Raw genomic sequence first — 27,977 nt, forward strand, 5'->3', positions numbered from 1 at the left:
TTCAGATGTTTTCAATGAGGAGACTCTCAGTTAGATAGCAAATGTTCAGTTTTTCCTGAAAGATTCTTCGTGTAGGAGAAATCGCTCTGTTTTGTACATCACTTTTGGCTACCAAAAAAACCTGAAAATTCAGTCACCAAAACGCCAAACTTTTTTCCAAATTAACTCCATAATATCGACTGAAACATGGCAAACGTTGTTTAGAATCAATCCTCAAGGTGTTTTTCACATATCTCTTCATTGATATATTGTTCGTGGAAGTCTGCTTTCTTCTCTGAATTAAATGGAAAAATACTTGCAGCTGAAGTTTACGCACCAATTTTGACGCAGGACACCGGGCAGACACCTGGTAAATGTGGTCTCTTATGGTCAATCTTCCAATGATATGCCTACAAATACGTCACAATGCTGCAGACACCTTGGGGAAACGGCAGAAATTTTGGTCTCTCTCCTTGCACATTCACAGCCATATAAGGAGACATTGGAAAACAGCGCTTCAAAAATGTTGCTCATTTCCTGTTTGAAGTTTCATCTTGGTTTCGCCTGTAGCATCAGTTCTGTGGCACTCACAGATAATATGTTTGCAGTTTTGGAAACGTCAGAGTGTTTTCTTTCCAAAGCTGTCAATTATATGCATAGTTGAGCATCTTTTCGTGACAAAATATCTTGTTTAAAACGGGAACGTTTTTTTATCCAAAAATGAAATACTGCCCCTAGAGTTCAAAGAGGTTAAAACATGTAGGCCTATGGGCTATGCTACGTAAAGGGGGGGGGCGTTGTTTCTTATGCTGGGCATCATTCACAAGTGATACAATATAATTCACAAGTGATAGGCTAATATTGTCACCCATCGGAATATTCTTGATTTAATCGTGTCTTTACAAATACTCAATAATATATGTGTGACATTTGTTTGGATGTAGAATGGACCATTATCATGCATCTGTATCAAAACGGGGGCAGCGGGAACAGATAATGTCATCTATGCACTTAAATAGTGAATGAAGAACGCTTTTCCCCGTGGTTTATGTTCATGTAGGCCAACCGACACTGTGAATGATTGAATTCTGTATTCAATATAGACAAGAAAAATACTGTAATTTGTGTGTTATTAGTTTAAGCACACTATGTGTGTCTATTGTTGTGACTTTGATGAAGATCAGATCAAAGTTGATGACCAATTTATGCAGAAATCCAGGTAATTCCAAAGAATTCACATACCTGTTATTGCCACTGTACATATGGGCTTTATCAACAGGAAGCCCCATCGAGGGCTAACAACATGTGATGTTATTTAGCTGCTCTCAACAGTGGGAGATGAAGGGATCAGGGATCTCGTTCCAGCCTGTATGATGTCCATTTCTGGTGCAGTCTAAAGGGGGTCTCGAAAACACCATTGTGTCGATGTTAGGCACAGTGAGGTGGAACCTTCTAATTGATTTCTCTGCTGAAACCAACATGTGAAATGAATGTGTAATACATTACATATGCTAAATAATATATGTGTGACATTTGTTTTGATGTAGAATGGACCTGTATCGTGCACTTGGACCTGTATCGTGCTTCTACACCTGCATTGTTCGGGGTTTTGGGTTTCTGTACAGCACTTTGAGATATCAGCTGATGTAAGAAGGGCTATATAAATAAAAAAAATTTGATTACAACTATTCCATCATCGCCTATTAAAGCACACAAAGGTTTAGAAAATATGGGTCTAAATGTACTCTGTGTTTGGTTCTGGTTCCATCCTGGAGAGAATTACTGTTTTTGATTCAAGTATAGACTAGTGCAGTCATTTCTCTTGATGTGTGTCTTTCAGGTGGATCTTATGAGGAACATCAGCAACATCCCTCAGCCCTTCCTGTACACCAGGCATGTCCACTTCCTCAACTTCACCAGGTAACTGCAGCAGAGCACACTACGTATGACTACTGAAGCAGTTGATGCCAGGAACTCAATGGCACACAGAATCACCTAAAACAGTGGAATGCACTATTCTTACTATGCCTGGACAAAGTTTATTTTAAACTGCTCCTATAGTTTACATTTTCACAAAAGCCTTGACTAATCGATATTTGGAGAGGGAATGTCATTTTATGCGTGTCTCCTTATCAACTAGGGCCCAATACTGCCCCACTGTGGAAAACCTTATACTGTGTGTACACTGTATAAATGTGCGTCCATCCACCTGTCCCTCTGTCTGTCAGGTTCAGGATAGAGCAGCCCGTCTACATCAACATCATACGGGACCCCATTAACCGTTTCCTCTCCAACTACTTCTTCCGACGTTTCGGGGACTGGAGGGGTGAGCAGAACCACCTCATCCGAACACCAGGGATGAAGGATGACGAGAGATACCTGGTGAGATTCTTCCATTGTCGATAGAACTGTATCAATTTCTCTCCCTGCCTGTTTCCATCTGTCATGTCGGGGCCAAGAGCCTAGGCCTTTGCTCTCCTCGCCTTCTTTCCATATGCAGCATCAGTATGAAGGCTAATGATCCAGAATATTAATTAAGTCCAGTGTCATTCTGACTTCAACAGTAACTGTATGACTGAGTTATTGGCTTGTACATAGTCCTTCCATGTCTCCATCTGTTTCATCGTTAGTCAGGCAGGGGCGAGTCTAGGATTTTTTTAGTGGGGTGGCAAAGAGGGGGGGGGGTCAAGAACCAGTCATGGGTGGCCATGGGAAATCAGCAAATTGTGTCACAAATCTCATTGAAAATGTGCTAAAACTAAAATGCATTGTGTTGAATAATTGTTTTAACTGTTCATTTGTATATGTCCTAATTTATTCAATAAATCAATTTGAAAATGAACATTCACTTGAGAAACATCATCAGTGGTAACTCCCCCTCCAAGGATTTATTTTTTCCCTCCAAGGACTTTCTGGACAGCTTATTTTGGTCGACTGCATTTCAACACCATTTAAAAGTTCTAAAATGCTATTTGGAGTACAGAAAAAAACAAGCAAAAATGGACCACTGTTTTTCTACTCACCATAATGGCATAATTGATAACTAATCAGGTGCGGCAAAGCATACTGTACTGTATTAGTCACAGCCTTGTGGTATTGGATTTAGGGATCCCTGAAAGAGTTCCTTGTAGCAGTTCTACAATAAATAAAAAAACGAATGTATAGTACTTGAAGTTAAAGGGGACGTGATGTGGCATGGGAAGGAAGGGTAACCAATTGTTTTCCCCTTGTGGGCTGTTGCCATCCCTCCCTCTCCACCATTCTTGTATCGTTTCTTGCTCTCAACCCAGAACTGCCCAGAACTCAATTACAGACTTGACTGAGTTAGACCACATCTGACGGTTAGTTAGAGACCTGAACTCTCTCTCTCTCTCTCTCTCTCTCTCTCTCTCTCTCTCTCTCTCTCTCTCTCTCTCTCTCTCTCTCTCTCTCTCTCTCTCTCTCTCTCTCTCTCTCTCTCTCTCTCTCTCTCTCTCTCTCTCTCTCTCTCTCTCTCTCTCTCTCTCTCTCTCTCTCTCTCTCTGTCTGTCTGTGTCGTTTTCCCCCGCAGTAGGCAACTCATTACTCTGTGGTGGGATTTGACGTCTCATGCTTTTCTAATGACATTTACTGCTTTCATTTAATCCTCAAACTGTTGTTTCTATGTGATTTGTGTGCAATTTTTTTGTTGTTGAGTGGAGGTCCCATTTAAGTAAGGTTCAAAAGGTAAGACGTGCAGTGTCGTTAAGGGTGGGTTTGATTGGTATAATCTGTGTAGAGATGGAGTCTGTCAGCTGATATACAGTAGGAATTCCCCTTACTGCTCCTCCAATCACTCATGTTTGTGGGTAGACACACACACCAGTGTGTTGTCAAAGGCCCTCACAACAACCATAGCCAGTAACACTACCAAACACAAATAGTGAAGTGAATGTCATCGTGGCTGGAGTGAGTCTGAGTCTGACTGTTGGTAATTAAGTTTTGCTCAGCGTCCCAGGAGTACCGGAGCATGTGAGTTGAGTTATTATAGTATGCAGCGCAAGAGGCCCCCTCCTACAGTAAAGGGGGACTGCCGCTGTGCTACCCTGGCAGGCTCACCTGAATGTGTGCGTGTTTGTGTGTGTCCTGTTAGCACCCTGGCCTATACGTCCCAGTGCGTGTGTGTGCTGAGTTGCTACTGTGTCAACACCCTTAGCCAATCCAGCCATAGAATTCAGCAGGGTCTTTCTCCTCTCTTCCCCCTGTAGAGCAGCAGCAGAACAGCAGGCCAGCCTGGTGTACATTAGTCCAGCAGAGCCCTGCTCTGTGACTACAGGAAGTGTCAATGAAAGAACACTGTCAGTTTCCTCAACCAGGCCTTGGCTCTACTAATGCACGTCTTATTGAAACATTCCTGTGGTAGACTTCTTACCTTTTCCATCGGCCCCACTCTCTCTTTACACACTAACACACATGCACGCACGCACACACACACACACACATACTTATACACACCGTCATGTGAACACGCGCATTCTCCCTCTCATAAATACAGTCATGTGAACACGCACAAGCTTTTGTAGTGAGTTGTTTGGCTGTGAATCATGTGTACCCCCCCCCCCCCCACACACACACACACACACACACACACACAAGCTTCAGAGAGGATGCCCTGGCAGACACCCAGCATTGTTCATGTCAAGGCATGCCATGCCTACGCATTAGATAGTGAAAGAGAAACTTGCTCCCACTGTAACCAGTTGAGACCCTAGCATGGCTTCCTGTGTGTGGGGGGACCAGCCAACGTTGCACGTGTAATTTCCTGTACGTACTCTTCCTCTGCTCTCACCTCTCCCTCTCCTTCACAGAAATGTTTTTGTCTTGTCCACAGTCTGTGATTACGGAGGGAAGGAGAAGAGGCCCAGAAGGGTTTTAAGAATTGGGACACAGTTGTGGAAATTCACAAGGACACTCAAAGTCAATCTTAAATTAATAACTGTTTATTGTCAGCGCGCGCTGGAGAGTTTCCAACCAACTCATTGCACCGTATACACATGTCAATCAGGAGCTCTGACTTGGCAGACCCAGCAGTTGTCTGTGTATAGCCGTATATAAAGACAAGTTATATTTGCATGATTTAGCATAATTCATTAATCATGACTGTTTTTTTTTTTCATTCATGTGACAGACCAACACCTCACAAGGCTTCTTTCTCTCTATGCTGAGACCTTGAAACTGAGATATCTTTAGTTCATTTTCAAAACAAGATCTGGGCGTACTATTGCCAAATTGCAGCTACTGATAGTGAGGATTTGTACTGTCAGCCACTTGCATTTGTACCGTCAGCCACTTGCATTTGTACTGTCAGCCAGTTGGGTACATTCAGCCACTTGCATTTGTACTGTCAGCCAGTTGCGTACTGTCAGCCACTTACATTTGTACTGTCAGCCACTTGCATTTGTACTGTCAGCCACTTGCATTTGTACTGTCAGCCACTTGCATTTGTACTGTCAGCCACTTGCATTTGTACTGTCAGCCACTTGCATTTGTACTGTCAGCCACTTGCATTTGTACTGTCAGCCACTTGCATTTGTACTGTCAGCCACTTGCATTTGTACTGTCAGCCACTTGCATTAGTTAAGAATAGCACAAACATTAACATTTCCCTTACACGGTCATTGTTAAAAATTCCTCCTGTTTGCTTCCACTGGCATTTTCAGAGGCCATTTCATAGAAACAGTAGAGTCAGATAATGAATAGATCACATCCATGCCTTTATCCTGAGAGAGACAGACAGCGGCCTTAGCCAAAGGGTCTCTTGACAGTAACACAATGCTTGTGTTCTGGGTTCTCTTCAGTTCTTGTCGTTCATTTGCAGCCTCTTCCAGTTGTTCTGCTGGCTGTTGTCAGTGAACATGTACAGTGGGGAGAACAAGTATTTGATACACTGCCGATTTTGCAGGTTTTCCTACTTACAAAGCATGTAGAGGTCTGTCATGTTTTATCATAGGTACACTTCAACTGTGAGAGACGGAATCTCGGAAACCTGCAAAATCGGAAGTGTATCAAATACTTGCTCTCCCCACTGTAGGTACTAGGGGTGCACAATATATCGGTGAACATATCGGAATCGGCCGATATTAGCTAAAAATGGCAACATCGGTATCGGCCCGATGTCTAGTTTAACGCCAACGTTAAAAACCAATGTCAAAGCTGACGTGCATACCTATATAACGTGACGTTATGACGCCACGCAAAATGTTGCGCTACACGTGCATCACAGCATTCCTAACCTAACCCACAATGTCTGCTGTGTGGATCAAGCAGTCAACAAGTCAAGCAGTCATTTGAAAGAGTAAGATCATTTCAGTGAGACAACTCAGGTGAAATCCATTAACGCCAAGATAATGGAGTTCATTGACCTTGACAATCAACCGTTCTCTGTCGTGGGTGATGTTGGCTTTCGCGGACTGGTCGAGCACCGTTACACACTACCAAGTGCGGTATTTTTCAGATGTTGTCCTACCGGAGTTACACATTAATAGTTTCACTGCTATTAGCTTCACGACATAGATACTATGGAATGTGGTTATTTTAGATGACTCCTAGACTATGTTGTTTTAGTATGTTTTTGGGGAAGAACATTGTTTGCATCCATGGGCTTTTTTTAATGACCAGCACTGTAGGTGCGCGAGACAACTTTACCAGCATCATAGCATACGTATCGATGAATCGTTGTGACATATGAAATACGAGTGATAGTGTAATCAATGTGTAATAGCTACGTAAAAAAATGTATGAACGCATTAAAATATGTGACATGCAGTCATATTCAGGTCCTGATTGGTCAACAAGCTTATTCGACACGTCAAATAGTGTTATTTGACACGTATCTTTTTTTTGACACGCAAAGACCCAAATGGCGTTCCATAGAAATCCTGAGAATATTGCTTCCTGTGTTAACAGGTCAGTCAGTCAGAGAGGCTTATGGCCCACTGGTGGGCTACTGAAGAAATTAAATACTCTAAAACTATCATCGACAACGAAAGGAATAGACGGGTGACCCTTTCTCTCATATTGCGTTTGACTGCGGGGTTTGCGGGTTTAAGACGAAATGTATTATGTTTTTTTGGTGGGAGGAATAGAGAGTTTGAGAAATTGAAGAGGGGGGGGGGAGTGCAAGAACGAGCTTGGTCTGGTCTCAAAGCCCCAGTACATCTAGGTTTTATAGCGCTTTCGTTAATGTTACATCATTGTGGCTTGGCCCCAGTCTGTCCCTGTGTGAATACAGGTGTCCACTCAAAGCTAATGAATGATTAATGAAGCTGATATGTCATGTTTCCTGCAAGGTCTGTGTCTTGGGTTTTGACCTGACTGTACACCAGGTGGCCCAGTATCATTAACACCACAGAACCCCACACAGGACCAGAGCTGGGTGAGAGGTTGTAGTGTTTAACCCATTACTTCCTGCAACCCCCCACCCGTTCTGGGCCCCGAGAACACAAGGCCTGGGCCTCTGGTTCTCATTCTCTCTCTCTGGGTGTTTCTGGCTTAGCTTACCCTCTGTGGTGAGGCGCCTGGGCTCCCGCAGTTAACTTGACAAATTGCAGTTTTCTAAGAAAAGCGGAGGATATTCTCACCTATCAGCATGTAGGCCACAGTGAAATAGACCAACAGAACACTCACACACAAGCTTTTTTAAATTATCAACACCCTTTAACCTGTATAGACTGGTACCTGTTTCAACTGAGAAACATTTTTGAAGGGTTTTTATGTGTGTGTGTGTGTGTGTGTGTGTGTGTGTGTGTGTGTGTGTGTGTGTGTGTGTGTGTGTGTGTGTGTGTGTGTGTGTGTGTGTGTGTGTGTGTGTGTGTGTGTGTGTTGTTTTTTGAGTGTTGTGTTGTCCAGGTCCTGCTTCCGTCTATAAAGCTTCCGTCACCTGACATGGGTTTAACATGGGTTTAACTCCTGTGTTTGTAGCAGAAATGTGTTTTTAATCTTTCTTTCTTTTTAAAATTTGGTCTCAGTGGGCCTCCCTCGTTCAGTCCACTGTTTAAACAGAGAAGTGGTTTAGTGTTTCACTGCTACACTCCAGTGGCTCCTATTTTTTTCACTGAGGCGATGGGTTATTTTGACAGGAGGGAGAGAGGATGGTGGAATTGAATTGGGATGTTAGTAGCATGGCCAACATAATGCGGCTAGCTGAGGAGACCAAAGGTTGCCATCATTTCTGTTTGATTGGTCTGCATTACTAGTCAGTTAACTGTCATCATTCTGGACATATAATAACAGCATCAACCTCTAACAAAATTTTACTCTTGAGATAACCTACACTCCCAGATTACTTAATATCTGAATTTGAACCTTGTGGATATGAATCTGCATGTCTTATTTTTAGGCTGTTAGAAAGTAGTTTGGGGCCAGGGTGTCTTTTCCAATGATAACCAGGAGAAAAGCAGTACGAGTTCCTAAGAGAGAAAAATACTTGGTGAAGGGTTCCCCCTAGTGAGAGTACTGTAGAATTACAAATCAAATCAAATCAAATTGTATTTGTCACATACACATGGTTAGCAGATGTTAATGCGAGTGTAGCGAAATACTTGTGCTTCTAGTTCCGACAATGCAGTAATAACCAACAAGTAATCTAACTAACAATTCCTAAACTACTGTCTTATACACAGTGTAAGGGGATTAAGAATATGTACATAAGGATATATGACTGAGTGATGGTACAGAGCAGCATAGGCAAGATACAGTAGATGGTATCGAGTACAGTATATACATATGAGATGAGTATGTAAACAAAGTGGCATAGTTAAAGTGGCTAGTGATACATGTATTACATAAGGATGCAGTCGATGATATAGAGTACAGTATATACGTATGCATATGAGATGAATAATGTAGGGTAAGTAACATTATATAAGGTAGCATTGTTTAAAGTGGCTAGTGATATATTTACATCATTTCCCATCAATTCCCATTATTAAAGTGGCTGGAGTTGAGTCAGTGTCAGTGTGTTGGCAGCAGCCACTCAATGTTAGCGGTGGCTGTTTAACAGTCTGATGGCCTTGAGATAGAAGCTGTTTTTCAGTCTCTCGGTCCCAGCTTTGATGCACCTGTACTGACCTCGCCTTCTGGATGATAGCGGGGTGAACAGGCAGTGGCTCGGGTGGTTGATGTCCTTGATGATCTTTATGGCCTTCCTGTAACATCGGGTGGTGTAGGTGTCCTGGAGGGCAGGTAGTTTGCCCCCGGTGATGCGTTGTGCAGACCTCACTACCCTCTGGAGAGCCTTACGGTTGAGGGCGGAGCAGTTGCCGTACCAGGCGGTGATACAGCCCGCCAGGATGCTCTCGATTGTGCATCTGTAGAAGTTTGTGAGTGCTTTTGGTGACAAGCCGAATTTCTTCAGCCTCCTGAGGTTGAAGAGGCGCTGCTGTGCCTTCTTCACGATGCTGTCTGTGTGAGTGGACCAATTCAGTTTGTCTGTGATGTGTATGCCGAGGAACTTAAAACTTGCTACTCTCTCCACTACTGTTCCATCGATGTGGATAGGGGGTGTTCCCTCTGCTGTTTCCTGAATTCCACAATCATCTCCTTAGTTTTGTTGACGTTGAGTGTGAGGTTATTTTCCTGACACCACACTCCGAGGGCCCTCACCTCCTCCCTGTAGGCCGTCTCGTCGTTGTTGGTAATCAAGCCTACCACTGTTGTGTCGTCCGCAAACTTGATGATTGAGTTGGAGGCGTGCGTGGCCACGCAGTCGTGGGTGAACAGGGAGTACAGGAGAGGGCTCGGAACGCACCCTTGTGGGGCCCCAGTGTTGAGGATCAGCGGGGAGGAGATGTTGTTACCTACCCTCACCACCTGGGGGCGGCCCGTCAGGAAGTCCAGTACCCAGTTGCACAGGGCGGGGTCAAGACCCAGGGTCTCGAGCTTGATGACGAGCTTGGAGGGTACTATGGTGTTGAATGCCGAGCTGTAGTCGATGAACAGCATTCTCACATAGGTATTCCTCTTGTCCAGATGGGTTAGGGCCGTGTGCAGTGTGGTTGAGATTGCATCGTCTGTGGACCTATTTGGGCGGTAAGCAAATTGGAGTGGGTCTAGGGTGTCAGGTAGGGTGGAGGTGATATGGTCCTTGACTAGTCTCTCAAAGCACTTCATGATGACGGAAGTGAGTGCTACGGGGCGGTAGTCGTTTAGCTCAGTTACCTTCGCTTTCTTGGGAAAAGGAACAATGGTGGCCCTCTTGAAGCATGTGGGAACAGCAGACTGGTATAGGGATTGATTGAATATGTCCGTAAACACACCAGCCAGCTGGTCTGCGCATGCTCTGAGGGCGCGGCTGGGGATGCCGTCTGGGCCTGCAGCCTTGCGAGGGTTAACACGTTTAAATGTTTTACTCACCTCGGCTGCAGTGAAGGAGAGACCGCATGTTTCCGTTGCAGGCCGTGTCAGTGGCACTGTATTGTCCTCAAAGCGGGCAAAAAAGTTATTTAGTCTGCCTGGGAGCAAGACATCCTGGTCCGTGACTGGGCTGGATTTCTTCCTGTAGTCCGTGATTGACTGTAGACCCTGCCACATGCCTCTTGTGTCTGAGCCGTTGAATTGAGATTCTACTTTGTCTCTGTACTTACGCTTAGCTTGTTTGATAGCCTTACGGAGGGAATAGCTGCACTGTTTGTATTCAGTCATGTTACCATTCACCTTGCCCTGATTGGAAGCAGTGGTTCGCGCTTTCAGTTTCACGCGAATGCTGCCATCAATCCACGGTTTCTGGTTAGGGAATGTTTTAATCGTTGCTATGGGAACGACATCTTCAACGCACGTTCTAATGAACTCACACACCGAATCAGCGTATTCGTCAATGTTGTTATCTGACGCAATATGAAACATGTCCCAGTCCACGTGATGGAAGCAGTCTTGGAGTGTGGAGTCAGCTTGGTCGGACCAGCGTTGGACAGACCTCAGCGTGGGAGCTTCTTTTTTTAGTTTTTGTCTGTAGGCAGGTATCAGCTAAATGGAGTCGTGGTCAGCTTTTCCGAAAGGGGGGCGGGGCAGGGCCTTATATGTGTCGCGGAAGTTAGAGTAACAGTGATCCAAGGTTTTTCCGCCCCTGGTTGCGCAATTGATATGCTGATAAAATTTAGGGAGTCTTGTTTTCAGATTAGCCTTGTTAAAATCCCCAGCAACAATGAATGCAGCCTCCGGATAAATGGTTTCCAGTTTGCAAAGAGTTAAATAAAGTTCGTTCAGAGCCATCGATGTGTCTGCTTGGGGGGGATATATACGGCTGTGATTATAATCGAAGATAATTCTCTTGGTTGATAATGCGGTCTACATTTGATTGTGAGGAATTCTAAATCAGGTGAACAGAAGGATTTGAGTTCCTATATGTTTCTTTCATCGCACCATGCCTCGTTAGCCATAAGGCATACACCCCCACCCCTCTTCTTACCAGAAAGGTGTTTGTTTCTGTCGGCGCGATGCGTGGAGAAACCCGTTGGCTGCACCGCTTCGGATAGCGTCTCTCCAGTGAGCCATGTTTCCGTGAAGCACAGAACGTTATAGTCTCTGATGTCCCTCTGGAATGCTACCCTTGCTCGGATTTCATCAACCTTGTTGTCAAGAGACTGGACATTGGCAAGAAGAATGCTAGGAAGTGGGGCACGATGTGCCCGTCTCCGTAGTCTGACCAGAAGACCGCCTCGTTTCCCTCTTTTTCGGAGACGTTTTTTTGGGTCGCTGCATGCGATCCATTCCGTTGTCCTGTTTGTAAGGCAGAACACAGGATCCGCGTCGCGAAAAACATATTCTTGGTCGTACTAATGGTGAGTTGACGCTGATCTTATATACAGTAGTTCTTCTCGACTGTATGTAATGAAACCTAAGATGACCTGGGGTACTAATGTAAGAAATAACACGTAAAAAAACAAAAAACTGCATAGTTTCCTAGGAACGCGAAGCGAGGCGGCCATCTCTGTCGGAGTCGGAAGTACAGTAAAGCTGACGATGATCGTCTGACTTTCTGATTGTGTTTCTGATTGGCTGTCTCTTCTGTCTCCCTCCTGTCCAGGACATCAATGTCTGCATCCTGGAGAATTACCCAGAATGTTCCAACCCCAGACTCTTCTACATCATCCCTTATTTCTGTGGACAGCACCCACAGTGCAGGTAAGAAGATCGGTATTGCATCATAGAATCAGGCTCCAAATTTGGAGTAAAGAAATTTTATAATAGCCACACATTGTCCTGGCTGGTATTCATATTTTTGCGACTGGTAATGTTTAGTACATTATTAGTGGTATTAGAATTATCATTGGTTATACTTTCCTTTGGGTTGACAGATATTTTCTTCTGACTGTGTCTGTTGTTCTGTGTGTTTCAGAGAGCCGGGAGTATGGGCTCTGGAGAGGGCCAAACAGAACGTTCTAGAAAACTTTCTTATCGTGGGGATCCTAGAGGAGCTGGAAGATGTCCTGCTCCTTCTCGAGAGACTATTACCTCACTACTTTACTGACGTACTCAACATTTACAAGAGCCCAGGTACACACGCAAGCACACCCTGGCCTGTAAACACCACATTACACTGCGTTTAAATTATTCACATTTAAAATAATAGTTAACTCCAAAATCAACGTTTGTCAGAAGTTTATTTTCATACCTCAAAAATGGTCTACAGTAAGACAGCATTAGAAGAAAGGATAATTAGCTAAATACTGGATCTTCAAACATAAGGAACTGGAACACAAAAGTACTGAATCAACATGGTTGATAAAACATAGAAGATTAAACACAGAGGACATAGAAGGTGCAGTATGTGTGACTGTGTTGTGATGAAAGTTGGGGTGTGTGTGTGTTTTTGTGTTTGGAAAAGTGTGAGTGAAAAAGGATAGGGGTTGCAAATCCCAGAACCCATGCATGTTTGTGAGCAGGGGTTGTGAGAGAGGGGGCTTTCAATTTTGTGCAGATATGGGATATACATTTTAAAATGAATTATTCATATTTATTTATTTACTGTCCTATCATGATGGAACGATCCCCAACTCTATACCCCAGACACCCACCTGAGAGACCCATACACTTAGGAGAAGTCCTTATTTGTTTTATGGGCCTACTGCAAGTAGCCTATATGCAGCAAAATCAGAAGATGAATGTGGTCAGAGACCTACTAAAGCAGCACCGCCCTCTCAAGATTAATGTGCCAAGCTTATAGAGACATACCTCAAGAGACCTGTAATTGCTGCAAAAGGTGGCTCCACAAAGTATTGACTTTGGGGGGGGGTTATGCACGCTCAAGTTTTCAGATTTTTTTTTGTCTTATTTCTTGTTTTTTCATAATAAAAAATATTTTGCATCTTCAAAGTGGTAGGCATGTTCTGCAAATCAAATGATACAAACCCGAAAAATGTTTAATTCCAGGTTGTAAGGCAACAAAATAGGAAAAATACCCAGGGGGGTGAATTCTTTCGCAACCACTGTATGTATGTATGTGTGTGTATGTATGTATGTATGTGTGTGTGTGTGTGTGTGTGTGTGTGTGTGTGTGTATTTAAGCAATAAGGCCCAAGGAGGTGTGGTATATGGCCAATGTACCACGGCTAAGGGCTCTTCTTATGTATGACACAGCCCTTAGACGTGGTATATTGGCCATGTAACACAAACCCCCCAAATTGCCTTATTGCTATTATAAACGGGTTACCGACATAATTAGAGCAGTAAAAATAAATATTTTGTCATACTAATGGTATACAGTCTGATATTTATAACATTTTTATTGAACCTGTATTTAACAAGGCAAGTCAACAACTCTTGCGACGAGCAATCCCGTATCCGGGATCGTAATTATAGCCTCAAGCTCATTACCATAACGCCTTTTGTTAACAAAAGTCTAAGCTTGAGGGCAAATATATTTATTTCATTTCATTTGCGATTTTCATGAATAGTTAACGTTGCATTATATTAATGAGCTTGAGGCTATAAATAGGATGCCGGATCCGGGATTGTACGTCGCATGAAGTTAAAACTGATCTAGCCAGAAAAAAATAAATATTCACTTTGATGGCTGACAATATGTCTCCTCTTCACATTTTAACCATACATCAGTAACTTCCTGGTGTGTTTCTTTGTCTCCTCCCCTTCCTGCAGACTACATGAAGATGGGGAACATGACTGGCACGGTGCGTAAACACACACCCACTCTGGAAGCTCTTCAGGTGTTATACCACCGTATGCGCTACGAGTACGACTTCTACAACTTCATCCGAGAGCAGTTCCACTTGATGAAGAAGAAGATTGGCCTCAAGTCGGTCTCCCGACCCACTGCCCACCAGGCCTCCTTCCTAAGAGAGCTGGCCGTCCGAACCCCAGAGCCCCTTGACGAAGATGAGGAGTTGGAGACCGACCTCGAGGACGCCAACAGCTGGTTCGTCCAGCCCTGACAGGTCCTGTGGCGACTGAAGACTTTACCAGCAGCTGGTTGGCTGGAGGTGGCATGAGAAGGGGGCGGGGAATACGCCCTGTCTGTCAGCATTCCCAGGAGGACGATTGTTTGGGGGTGTGTGGATCCTGATGCCCGTGTTTTTATGGGCTCCGTTTGGCTCGGACTCTCTGCTTACGGCTGAGGACCTTGGGAGTGGGCGGATGGATGGACTAACTGCCATATTTAAAGATTGACGGATTGAAGATTAATGGAATCTTTAAAAATTTAACTTTGGTTGTTTTAAGGTTTGATTTGACTTGGTTTAGCTCAAATGTGACAGTGTCTATGGATAACAGAATCAGTTTACTTTGCTTAACAGACGTTGAAATGATATAAGACGGTCAAATGGCAAAAAGTGCACCCAACTATGAATTCAGAGAATTCCAAACGTGTGCCTATGATTGGATTAGACATTTATCCAACTGACAATATATGAAGATGGGTTGAATATTTTGGGACATAACTAGGGAAATATTGAGGAAATATTATGTTCATTGGTGAAAATGTATGTTTGTCCTCAATTGCCGATGTTTTCATAAGACAGAGCATTAATGTTTGACATCCTACAACAACAACAAGCACTCAAAGAAAAATATTTTATTAAAAAGATAGAGCTGAAGGATGAAACATTTTAATCCAAAGCTTTACCTGAACTCACCAAATGATATTACCATTTGTTACGTCTTAACTCACTGCACTTAATCTTATTTTGATGTTGTTCAACTTCAGATGTCTACTTTGTTTTCTCAGTTTCCAAACTCTCTCCTGACTCTCAGTTCTACAGTATTTCATAGTGCAGCCATGGTGTTACACTTTGGTCATTTTAGGTAACTCAACATCCAGAGAATAAATGGCCACAACAACAAGCTATTACCTGGCATTAGTACCTACAGTATGCCGTACAACATGCCAATCTAATATACAGATTGTGGTAAGGCCTATGTAGTCATTGTCATTGTCTTCCGTGTGGATTTTGTTTTTGACAGTTTAATTTATTATTATTATTATTATTATTATTATTATTATGATGTATTCATTTGCATTCCAGATAAGATTCTCAGGAAAAAAAAAGGTTTCTTACAAAGTTGAAATAATTTGTACTTTTAGGATTCTTACAACTATCTAGTTATTGATACTATCTAAAGAGGAGTCAAAGGTCCAAAATAAAATATTATCAACTTAAAGAAATGGCGAAACTGTTTTACAATGAATGGAATCCATGAATTTCAATATCCTCAGAGAGTTTTCAAAATAAAAACCTAACAATTGCAGTTGTTGTCTGTGCTTTCCCTCTCATTCTTTAATTATACAAAGGAGTGCTAGCCTATTGTTTTCCAATTCGAGAGGATATATTTAATGTACATTTACCCACCTATCTCTGGATCCATGAAAGAAACGCAGCCTCTGTTATGTGCTAACAACATGATGAACCAGAAGTACTAGGTTATTCCTGTGTAAGTGCTGTTCCAGTTCCACTTGTTTAAGAAGAAAATCGACCTCAAGTCGGTCTCCCGACCCCCTGCCCACCAGCCCCCTTCCTGAGAGTAAAGGCCCAGTCTTCAACACCCCAGAGACCCTGAAGAAGGACGACCAAGACCCCAACAGCTGGTTGGTTACCACAGAAGAAGATGACTCAACCATTGAGCAGTGATCAAACCTGGAAAGAAAAGTTTACGTCAGAACACTGCCAGTTTCCATTGACATTATCTGATAACCGCCATTGTTGCTATTTTGGAGTCGGAAGCTTAGTCCTCCATCAGACGTCCCTGTGAATCTCTTGGGTGCCCTGAGAACCGCTAATATGGACAGTGGGTGAGATTGGCTGGACGTGGTGTGATGAGGGGGCGTTTGCATTACAATCACAGAAGTAAGATTAGCCTATGCTGATCCCAACTTCAGGGGAAAATTAGAGACATGGATAGAGGGTTTGTGGGGGGTTGAAGGGATGAAGGAATTGGTGTGTTGAGAAGAAGACCAGGAGATGGAAGGGAATGTGGAGGGGTTGTTGGGGTCAACAGCTGTTGAGCCATTTAGGGAGTTGGCCCACAGAGAAATCAGCTCGCTTCTATGTATTTGATTGTAGCTCCCATATTGACCAGCAGATGGCGGCATCTCCAGTTCAGCTTGACTGACAGGTCAACCAAGACTTCAACTCTAGGTCACCTCTGGTGAACTCTGAAGACATTGTCTATATGGAAAATTAATATGAAGTAGCTAGTCCACTATATCAAAACTTCACAAACAATGTCCATATGAAAAATATAGTGAATATGGGTTTTAATGCGTGTCGCCTTCTTGTTTATGGGCCCTTTATTTCCACAGAACAGTGGTCACATTTGGCGGGAATATGGAGGTCAAGGACGTGAGATTGTTTTGGGATCAGTGCCAGTGCCACTACCTAAAATACCAATGTAATTGACAGGTATCCAAGTTTGTTCTAGTTTTCTTGGAATAATGACTTAGTGAGGCTCTCTGCACATCAACACTGCCTGCCAGACACTGCATAATGGGACCAAACTATTCCTGTTACTGGGATATGTGTACATGTCACCATGGGTTTGTGCGTGCCTGCGTTTGTTCATGGGTGTGTGTGGGTGTGTCTGTGCATGCTTGTGTCAGTATGCTAGTCTAAGAGGGGTGTCCTACGAAGCGAGCTTGATCTACTTAGGGTTTTCTAAAGCTAGTCAGCTTCAGTTAGCTTCACATTCCTATACGGCTTCATCTGTACTATGATGGTGGATATTGCTCGTCCACCTGCCACTAACTCCAGCAGGCGTATAACTGCGCTTGCATGTCACATATGGCTAGTCGAACGCCGAACTCTTCATTGAGACAATCCTGAAACATCAATCTATGATTTTGTGCCAAAATCAAAATAAAATAATAGTTATCTTGCATATTCAACGGGCTATGTTGTGAAATAGGATTTTAGAAGTGCTGTCTTTACATGTTAATGCCACTTTGGTGTGCTTATCAATGCACAAATACCTGTTTTCCCATTCCTATTGATCATATAAAAGTTTTACATTGCTTGAAGTTTAAAATGCATTCTGTAAGTGTAATGTGATATATTTTAACATTACTGTTTTTTTTTAATAACAACAAAAAAGTGTTTGATTAACCAAATATTTAATCAGTCATCTTCCTCAAATTAAGGGGATGATGATGCAATCTTTGCAAGAGGGAGGGAATCTGATTTCATTGGTCCTCAACTCGTTGCTCAGTCATTTAATTCAGGGTAAGTGGAGTTAGTCTGCCCCTGAGCAGGTTCATTCTGAAGGATTCTTTGCCATAGAAATTTACCAGGCTAAAAGGTCAGCTTTCGTATGACCGGTTATCCCGAGTAGACCAAAGTGACTTTGCTAACTCCTTAAACCTGCTTCGTAGGATACCCATAAGGTCAGTATGCCGTAGATCAAATGAGCCTGACTTAGGTATTTATGTTGCTGCTATTTCTGTTCCATAGAGAAATGAGCTGGTGGAAGAAAGCGAGAGGGAGAGGAGTGTGAGCTGTTCCTCACACACACACTCCTCTCCCTCTCACTTTCTTCCACCAGGGCCCATGCACCAGCTCATTTATCTTTCTCAGAGTCCTTGGTCTGCAAGCGCTGGTTTCCTTCTCTTTCTCTCCCACCCTCTTTTCATTACCCTTTGCTCTGTCACAAGCCTCACTGCATAGGGTCTAATGGTGACCAGGCTCTGTATAGATCACCACTACAAAGCCTACCACTGATAGCATAACATGTGTGTGTACAAGTGAAGTCTGTATCAGTCAGTGTGTCTGGTAGAGACACATACACCACAGATACTCCGGATGCTAATACTTGAGCAATCCAGATGAACACACTGACTACTGTGTTTGAGGTAGTGTGTTTGTGGCTGTGGTGTAGAAGATGGAGCTGGCAGTGAAGACCCTCTGCTCCTCCCCTCTCCAGCAGCGAATGGAAAGCTGTGTGTGTCGATGGACTGGCCCTGGGCTCACTCCACACACACAGTAACTCTGTATACACACTCTTTCCTCTACACACATAATACAAAATTAAAGGCATGAGCTGGCTCACACTAGTGGTGCTCGATGTCGATTTTTTTAAATGAGTTGCAAATGTGAGTTTCTACGTTTGAGAAATGTTTTTGTGCTGGGGAAGAGAAGCTTTCTCTTTTGGAGCTGTGAGATTACATAGAATACAGTATAAAGGCTTTATGAACACATTTGATTTAACTAGGCAAGTCAGTTAAGAACAAATTCTTATTTACAATGACAGCCTACCAGGGAACAGTGGGTTAACTGCCTTGTTCAGGGGCAGAATGACAGATTTTTTACCTTGTCAACTCAGGGTATTGACCCAACAATCTTTCTGTTACTGGCCCAACGCTCTAACAACTAGGCTACCTGCTACCCCAATGACATGAAGAACTCTAGAACCCTAGCTACCTGAATGAACCAGGAGAAAGGCCACAATATTTGTTAGACATCTCCTTTTAATTTCCTTTCAAATGAAAAAATTAAATAATATGAAACCTATCAGTGCAAAAATACACATTAACAATCAATTCAATGATTGTTAGACTGTTAAAACAAAAAAACAAAAAAACAGATGACAAATGCATCAGTTGCTTTTTTTGATAAGGATGTTTTATAGATTTCCAATGTCAGGAAACCAAATATAAGAGCTGTGTGTGTTCGTTTACATAGTATATTGCCTGATTATGTTTAAGAATGATTTCAAAGCAGATCAAAGGGTTCATCGTCACATCTTTGGTCAGAAACATCATGGTTTAAAGAGTAATCAGAACTTTCGAAACATGAACAAAACCTATTCTTTCTTTTTTTAAATACAGCAGTCTTTCTTCTATCTTTTCATCCAGCAACTATGCTCCCAACACAGAGAAAGAAGTCTACTTGATCCATTTCTGGATGGGAGACTAGAATGTGGCTTACTTCATTTATATTCATGCACACCCATACACACTCACTTCTTTAAGGTAGTCCATTGCATCAGAACACGCAAAAACAAACACAGGCGCAAGCGCGCATGTGCACACGTCGGGACATCGGGCGATGACATGGGAACCGTCCACTAGGGGCAACAGTGAGGGCTGTTACCTTCAAGTTGGTTTCAGATGGAGATGGTGGCTGGGAGTACACATCTGCCTCTGGTGCATAAGGTTGCGTGTTTGAATCTAGCAATAGAAAGTCATTGTTGAGATTTTTGTTTTAAGCCTATCCCAAACCTTAACGCTTACCTTAACCATTAGGAGTTAATACCTAACCTTAAGATTTCTGAGTTAATGCTTAAACTTAACCCTAACCTTAAAAATGTGGAGTTAATGACTAAACCTAACCTTTAGCACTTAGAAATGTAAAGTTTGGAACAACTTCAAAATTTGACATTTGAGGAACATGGATGAAAGTCTAATTCTGATGTGAGACTGTGAGAGCTAGTTTGCATACACGGAGTAAGTGAAGGGTATTATCAAAGGCATCGTAAATTACATGGATTTTTTTTAAACATCACAGAGATCTAGAGAGAAAAAACTACAGCTACAGTGCATTTGGGAAGTACTCAGACCCCTTGACTATTTACACATTTTGTTACATTACAGCCTTATTCTAAAAATGGATTAAATTGTTATTTTCCCTTATCTACACACAATACCCCATAATGACAAAGCAAAAGCAGTTTTTTAGAAATGTTTGCAAATGTATTACGAATAAAAACTGCAATTTAACATTTACATAAGTATTCAGACTCTCTACACAGTACTTTGTTGAAGCACTGTTGGCAGCAATTACAGCATCAAGTCTTTTTGGGAATTAAGCTACAAGCTTGGCACACCTATATTTGGGGAGTTTCTCCCATTCTTCTCTGCATATACTCTCAAGCTCTGTCAGGTTGGATGGTAAGCGTCAGCTACTTTCAGGTCTCTCCAGAGATGTTCAATCAGGTTGTCCTGTTGGAAGGTGAACTTTCACCCCAGTCTGAGGTAGTGAGCGCTCTGGAGCAGGGATGTTTCATCAAGGATGTCTCTGTAATTTGCTCTGTTAATCTTTGACTCAATCCTGACTAGACTCCCAGTCCCTGCAGCTGAAAACAGCCCCACAGCATGATGCTGCCACCATCATGTTTCACCGTATGGATGGTGCCAGGTTTCCTCCAGACGTGACGGTTAGCATTCAGGGCAAAGAGTTCCATTTTGGTTTCATCAAACCAGAGAATCCTGTTTCTCATAGTTCTTTATGTGTATTTTTGCAAACTCCAAGCAGGCTGTCATGTGCCTTTTACTGAGGAGTGGCTTGCGTTGAATTTACCACAGATGGACTCCAATCAAGCTGTAGAAACATCTCAAGAATGATCAATGGAAACAGGAGGCACCTGAGCTCAATTTCGAGTCTCATAACGAAGGGTCTGAATACTTATGTAAATAAAGTTCCTTTTTTTGCAAAAAAAATCTGAAAACCTGTTTTGCTTTGTTATTATGGAGCATTGTGTGTAGATTGATAAGGATTTTTATTTTATTTAATCCATTTTAGAATTTTATTTATTTTACCTTTATTTAACTAGGCAAGTCAGTTAAGAACAAATTCTTATTTTCAATGACGGCCTAGGAACAGTGGGTTAACTGCCTGTTCGGGGGCAGAACGACAGATTTGTACCTTGTCAGCTTGGGGATTTGAACTTGTAACCTTCACTAGTCCAACACTCTAACCACTAGGCTACCCTGCCGCCCAGAATAAGGCTGTAACGTCACAAAATGTGGAAAAGGAGAAGGAGTCTAGTTTCCAAATACACTGTATATTATCACAGTGAGATCTTATGGTGGATGCCCTGAGATAGATTCAGTATAAAGTACTTATAGAAAACACATACACTATGCACTTTTCTCTGTGTGTGTGTGTGTGTGTGTGTGTGTGTGTGTGTGTGTGTGTGTGTGTGTGTGTGTGTGTGTGTGTGTGTGTGTGTGTGTGTGTGTGTGTGTGTGTGTGTGTGTGTGTGTGTGTGTGTGTGTGTGTGTGTGTGTGTGGACTTCAGATAAACAAAGTACACTTTAAATGACGTAACAATAGCATTGTTAGTAACACATAGCCAAAATCAGCTGCACTAGATGATCATCGGGCTGAATAGAGGTAACTAAATCACAGTCTCAGTCAGTGAAACGTCAAATTTCACACGCACACACACGGGCATGCACACACGCACACTTCCTTCATAGAACCTGCACACTCTTTCTTTCTCACTCTCAATCTCTCGCACACATTCATTAGTGGCTGTGATTGGAAGGCACACGTGACGTGAATGTCGAACATGAGGCTCAGTTTCATGTGGCTCTCATCAGGAGACTGAGATGCGAATAAAGGGCCTTCACTTCGCTTCCCTCTGTCTCTGTCTGAACAGCTGCAGCCAAGGAACTCAGAGGTTGGCTGCGGTTGGTTGGCTCAACCAGAGCATACCAGCTCTGAAATTGGCCACTTTGCAGAACAAATGTAAAAAAAAAAAAAACTTTATTACAAAAAGTTCTACGAAGGTTCCAAATTCGATGTTGTTTGTTTTTGCGGTTGTTTGTTTTGTTGGTTTCTTTGCATCGCTTCCAGTAGTCTCTCTCCTTCTCTCTCTCCTCCACTTCCTACCCCCTCTCTATCCCTGGCCACCTCCTCTCTGGTTGGTGGTGAGGTGTATCCCTCAGGGCTTGCCGTCCAACTAGTTGCTCTGGATCTAGTTCATCTCCACCCCCTCCTCAGGGTCTTTCTTTCCCTGATCAGGGATACTCTTCCTGCCTAGAGCCTCAGCCTCCTCCATGGTGCTGGTCAAGGGCTCACCCAGGGTCTCTGGTAACAACAGGGTCAGAACACCTATTATAAACGCCAGGATCCCCACAATCAGCTATGGGAGAGGAAAGGAAAGCAAAGAGAGGAGAAAAGGAAAGTGTTTGTTGAAGAACTAAAATGTGTCATCATAATCACAATACATGCTCTATCTACAGTGTCTGTCTGTCTGTCTGTCTGTCTGTCTGTCATTTACCTGTGGTAGGTATTGCCAGATGTCAGCTAGGTAGACACAGAAAGGAGCCACGATGCTGCCCACACGACACATCATACTGCCACTGCCCACCGCCAGGGACCTGATGGGAGAACACACACACACACACACACACACACACACACACACACACACACACACACACACACACACACACACACACACACACACACACACACACACACACACACACACACACACACAAAGTTCTATAATTGATAGCATCTGTTAGGATACATGAAGCATGTGGGATACATACCATAAAGCTGACAGTTTGTACTGTACCTGATGATAGTTGGGTAGAGCTCACAGGTGTAGAGGTAGATGAGACCAAAGGCTATGGCAATGGCAAACTTCCCTGTCATACTGAGGATGATGACTAACACCTCAATGTCCTGCAGCACAGAGGGAGAGGGGTGGGACAGAGTAGAAAAAAAATAGGAGAGAGAGAAATACATTGAAGATAAATAAATAGAAGAGAGAGAGAGCAATCAACAACAGTGGAACTCTAAACACTAACAAACATCTGTTGCCTGATTACGCAGGTCCCAGCCAATCATATCACAGTATCAGTCAACAATCAGTTATTCGAGCTGGAACACACCATTTCAACATGAGGAAATAAGCTACAATGTCTGATCTTTAAAATGATATATATATAGTAGTAACTCTGTGATTGAAAAAAATGGTTTGACTTTGAGGTTTGCTTTGCTTTAAGCCCAGTGAAGGAGAGAAGTACAGCACCACCCCTTCCGCTCTTTCTGTCTCTCCTCCTCACTTCTCTCTGTCTCTGGTATCCTTCCCTGGCTGAGCTATCTGCTCATGTAATTGGAGCTCTGTGGTATGTGACCTACTCAGCCAAAGTTGTGTGTAATGATTTTCTTCTTCCTCTGAGGAGGAGTATGAAATATCGGACCAATGCGCAGCATTGTAAGTGTCCATAATGTATTTATTAAACTGAACACAGAATAGAAAAGAACAAGAGAAATAAAGGAAAACCGAAACAGTTGAGTATGGTATAACACAGACACAGAAAACAACTACCCACAACCCATAGTGGGAAAGAATGGCTGCCTAAGTATGGTTCTCAATCAGAGACAACGATTGACACCAGGCCCAACACAGAAATACAAAACCTAGAATACACAACATAGAATGCCCACCCCAACTGACGCCCTGACCAAACTAAAGCAGAGCCATAAAAAGAAACTAAGGTCAGGACGTGGCAGTAACCCCCCCCCAAAAGGTGCGGACTCTGGCCGCAAAACCTAAACCCATAGGGGAGGGTCTGGGTGGGCATCTGTCCGCGGTGGTGGCTCTGGCACCACTCCACCATAGTCTTGGCGAATTTGGAGCGGCGACCCTCGCCGCAGACTTCGGACTGGGGACCCTTGCAGCGGCTCCGGCAGCTCCTGACTGACGGGCGGCTCCGGCAGCTCCTGACTGACTTGTGGGGGGCTGGCCTATAGCGCACCGGGCTATGAGCGTGTACTAGCGACACCGTGCGCTTAACCACATAACACAGTGCCTGACCAGTACTGCGCTTCCTCTGCTTACCGGGGAGTTGGCTGCGCTTACCGGGGAGTTGGCTCAGGTCTATCGCCTGACTCCGCCAATCTCCCCGCTGCCTCTCGTGCTTGTTGCGCTGCCTTGCCTCATATCGCCGCCGCACAGCTTTTGCTGCCTCCAGTTCTTCCTTGGGGCGGCGATATTCCCCAGCCTGTTCCCAGGGTCCCTTTCCTTCCAGTATCTCCTCCTAACACGCTGGGCCGGCACAATACGCCCTGGCTGGATGCCCACTCTTGCATGGCACTTGCGGGGGGCTGGGATGTAGCGCACTGGGCTAAGAACGCGTACTGGAGACCCCGTGCGCTTGACCACATAACACGGTGCCTGACCAGTACGACGCCCACCACGGTAAGCACGGGGAGTTGGCTCAGGTCTCCAACCTGACTCTGCCACACTCCCCGTTTGACCCCTCCCTCCCCCATAAAAAACTGGGGGCTGCCTCTCGTGCCTGTTGCGCTGCCATGCCTCATATTGCCGCCGCTCAGCTTTCGCTGCTTCCAGTTCTTCTTTGGGGCGGCGATATTCCCCACCCTGTGCCCAGATATTGCTGTCCAATATCTCCTCCCAAATTCAAGAGTCCAGAACACTCTGCACCTTGTTACCACGCTGCTTGGACCTTTGGTGGGTAGTTCTGTAACGGTTTTCTTCTTCCTCTGACGAGGAGTATGAAATATCGGACCAATGCGCAGCGTGGTAAGTGTCCATAATATATTTATTAAACTGAACACAGAATACAAAAGAACAAGAGAAATAAATTAAAACCGAAACAGTTCTGTATGGTAAAACACAGACACAGAAAACAACTACCCACAACCCATAGTGGGAAAACAGGCTGCCTAAGTATGGTTCTCAATCAGAGACAACGATCGACAGCTGCCTCTGATTGGGAACCATACCAGGCCAAACACAGAAATACAAAACCTAGAGTACAAAACCTAGAAAGCCCACCCCAACTCACGCCTTGAACAAACTAAAACAGAGACATAAAAAAGGAACTAAGGTCAGGACGTGACAGTTGCAGTGGTACTCCACTCCAGCTCAACCAATCTGACCCAGTGCACCTGCAGGACTATAATTCAGGCTGTTGCCATGCTGCAACAGATCCACAGTAAACTATACTGTAACAGGCCTCTCTCTCTCTGTTGGCCAGGAGCTCTGGCCTGCAGCTGCTATGGACCATTACCAACAGATATGGAGATCCCGCCCTGCTGATGATGGTAAACAAGTGGCTACTGCTAGAGCAAACCTGTTAAAGCAGAATCCCACACAAGCACACAAAAACATATTGGACTTTCTCACATGTAGCCGATAGGGCAGGGATCATCAACTAGATTCAGCTGCAGGCCAATTTTTTTCCTGAGCGGTTGGTCAAGGGGGACGGGAACATATTTTTCAAATCATTTGTAGACTGAGGCCAAACAGTAAGCAAGGTTAGAAATAATTATGTTTCAGTCAGATATTTGTGATGGTATACAATAATATCTCTCTATTATGCGTGAGAATACTTTAGAAGGGATTTCCGAAAATAAAATCACTTGGAGCTGACTCCTTGTTGGCCGGGTCTGGTTAAGGTCAATTAAATGGGTGCGTTCGAGTGGATCACTTTTGTCAAGTCGATGGTCACCGACTTCATGCTGCAGCCATCACCTGTATTATGGGAGGCTCTATTGTGAATCAATGATTAGGATGTTTTTGTTTGACCCACGCAAACATGACCAAAGACGTGACTGAAACAGGAACCAACTTTGCAGAAATTCATGTATACAGTGGATATGTACAAATGAATGTGATATTTGAGGCATTCCCTCTCAACAATTGAGTGTACAATGTGCACACATATATTTTAAGTTTGTGAGTGTGTGATATGGAGGTTGAAGACCAGTCTAGCTAACACAAATCTCTCTAAGTCCTTGGATTGCGCGTCAGCTAGGCTAGGCTAGTTGGAGACATGTTTATTTTTGACAAGATAAAAAAAACATTTCTAAACAATGGCAACACTGCCATGTTGCACTGAGCCTTGCTGTTTTAAAACCACATTAGTGTCCGACTGTCACAGATAAATCTCCCCCGACTTCTCTCGACTTTCATCTACAGTCAGCGGCTTTCACTTTACCACTCAAACCAGACACTTTTTGGACCATTTCAAAAATGGGGGTATTAAAATATTTGACATTTGTACCACAAATCAATGTAAGGAGACAAAAAAAAGGATTTTGAAACATTACAAAAAATGATAACATTCCTTTAAAAAGTATTGTTGTGACCAAATGATGGATTGGATTATATTGTTTTTCTTTTGTCATGGTGAAGGACCATAAAATCTAATTGAATGGATATGCTATGGGAGCAGAGTTCAGAGTTCAGAATTCAAAGTTTGGATGTAATTGAGCGGTAAGGTACAGGGACATGGGGCGCTGAAAGGGATTTTTTTTGAGAGGGACAATGGGGTTTGTGATAAGCAAGAAGGTAGAATGGGTCAGGTAAGGGTTAAAGTTAGGGCTAGGGTTAAGTCCAAGGATATTGTTAAGGCTAGGGTAAGGCCGGGTGAAGCAGTGATACCCAAATCCACACCTGCTGACATTACTGGAAATTCACTACAATGATACTCAGCTCAGCTCAGGCATTCCCAGGTTCCGTAGGCATAAGGCACAATTTACTGTGACAGAATTGTGGGTTGTGGCCATTGTAAATACAGTTGAAGTCGGAAGTTTACAAACACCTTAGCCCAATACATTTAAACTCAGTTTTTCACAATTCCTGACATTTAATCAAAGTAAAATTTCCCTGTCTTAGAGTCCCAATGGAATCATCCCCTTCATCACCTACAACTGTGCCTTCCCAATACTCTCACCCACTGACTCCATCACAAGCATCCAATGGGAGCACCACCACACAGACCTCTACAGATTTTACAGCTGACACTACTATGAATCAGACCCTAACTGGAATAGTTGGTCATGACTCAACATCCTCAACGTCCTCAATCTTCTCATCACTTTATTTTAATAATGTGAGATGTTAGAATAATAATAGAGAGAATGATTTATTTCAGCTTTTATTTCTTTCATCACATTCCCAGTGGGTCAGAAGTTTACATACACTTGATTAGTATTTGCAATCTCAACCACACTGCACACTGCCCTAACCCATCTGGACAAGAGGAATACCTGTGAGAATGCTGTTCATCGACTACAGCTCGGCATTCAACACCATAGTACCCTCCAAGCTCGTCATCAAGCTCGAGACCCTGGGTCTCGACCCCGCCCTGTGCAACTGGGTACTGGACTACCTGACGGGCCGCCCCCAGGTGGTGAGGGTAGGTAACAACATCTCCTCCCTGCTGATCCTCAACACTGGGGCCCCACAAGGGTGCGTTCTGAGCCCTCTCCTGTACTCCCTGTTCACCCACGACTGCGTGGCCACGCACGCCTCCAACTCAATCATCAAGTTTGCGGACGACACAACAGTGGTAGGCTTGATTACCAACAACGACGAGACGGCCTACAGGGAGGAGGTGAGGGCCCTCGGAGTGTGGTGTCAGGAAAATAACCTCACACTCAACGTCAACAAAACTAAGGAGATGATTGTGGACTTCAGGAAACAGCAAAGGGAACACCCCCCTATCCACATCGATGGAACAGTAGTGGAGAGAGTAGCAAGTTTTAACCTCTTGATGCTCTGGGGGCGCTATTTCATTTTTGGATGAAAAACGTTCCCGTTTTAAACAAGATATTTTGTCACAAAAAGATGCTCGACTATGCATATAATTGATAGCTTTCGAAAGAAAACACTCTGACGTGTCCAGAACTACCTGTCATGTCTTGTTATGTCTGTTCCTGTCCTTTCTCTTCATTCTCTCTCTCTGCTGGTCTTTTTAGGTTACCTTCTCTGTCTCTCATTCCTCAGCTGTTCTACATCTGCCCTAACTAGCTCTTTCACTCTTCCCC

General features: G+C 43.6%; 2 protein-coding genes across 2 annotated transcripts in view; one reads left to right on the forward strand and one right to left on the reverse strand.

Moving 5' to 3' along the window:
• LOC135505743 (uronyl 2-sulfotransferase-like) overlaps nt 1-15,690 on the forward strand; it is a 148,166-nt gene extending 132,476 nt beyond the window's left edge. Inside the window, exons 4-8 of the mRNA XM_064924832.1 lie at nt 1,820-1,899; nt 2,208-2,361; nt 12,020-12,117; nt 12,332-12,489; nt 14,092-15,690. Of these exons, the coding sequence (XP_064780904.1) occupies nt 1,820-1,899; nt 2,208-2,361; nt 12,020-12,117; nt 12,332-12,489; nt 14,092-14,384 (783 nt within the window). The 3' untranslated portion in view covers nt 14,385-15,690. The remainder of the gene's footprint in view (nt 1-1,819; nt 1,900-2,207; nt 2,362-12,019; nt 12,118-12,331; nt 12,490-14,091) is intronic.
• Nucleotides 15,691-19,242: 3,552 nt separating this feature from the next.
• The window catches only part of slc22a16 (solute carrier family 22 member 16), a 72,219-nt gene continuing 63,484 nt past the window's right edge, over nt 19,243-27,977 (reverse strand). The window contains exons 6-8 of the mRNA XM_064924833.1: nt 22,747-22,856; nt 22,444-22,543; nt 19,243-22,305 (exon numbers count right to left, since the gene is read on the reverse strand). Coding sequence (XP_064780905.1) covers nt 22,138-22,305; nt 22,444-22,543; nt 22,747-22,856 — 378 coding nt within the window. The 3' untranslated portion in view covers nt 19,243-22,137. The remainder of the gene's footprint in view (nt 22,306-22,443; nt 22,544-22,746; nt 22,857-27,977) is intronic.

The sequence above is a fragment of the Oncorhynchus masou genome, chromosome 19 (genome assembly GCF_036934945.1).
Source record: "Oncorhynchus masou masou isolate Uvic2021 chromosome 19, UVic_Omas_1.1, whole genome shotgun sequence".
Classification (NCBI taxonomy): Eukaryota; Metazoa; Chordata; class Actinopteri; order Salmoniformes; family Salmonidae; genus Oncorhynchus; species Oncorhynchus masou.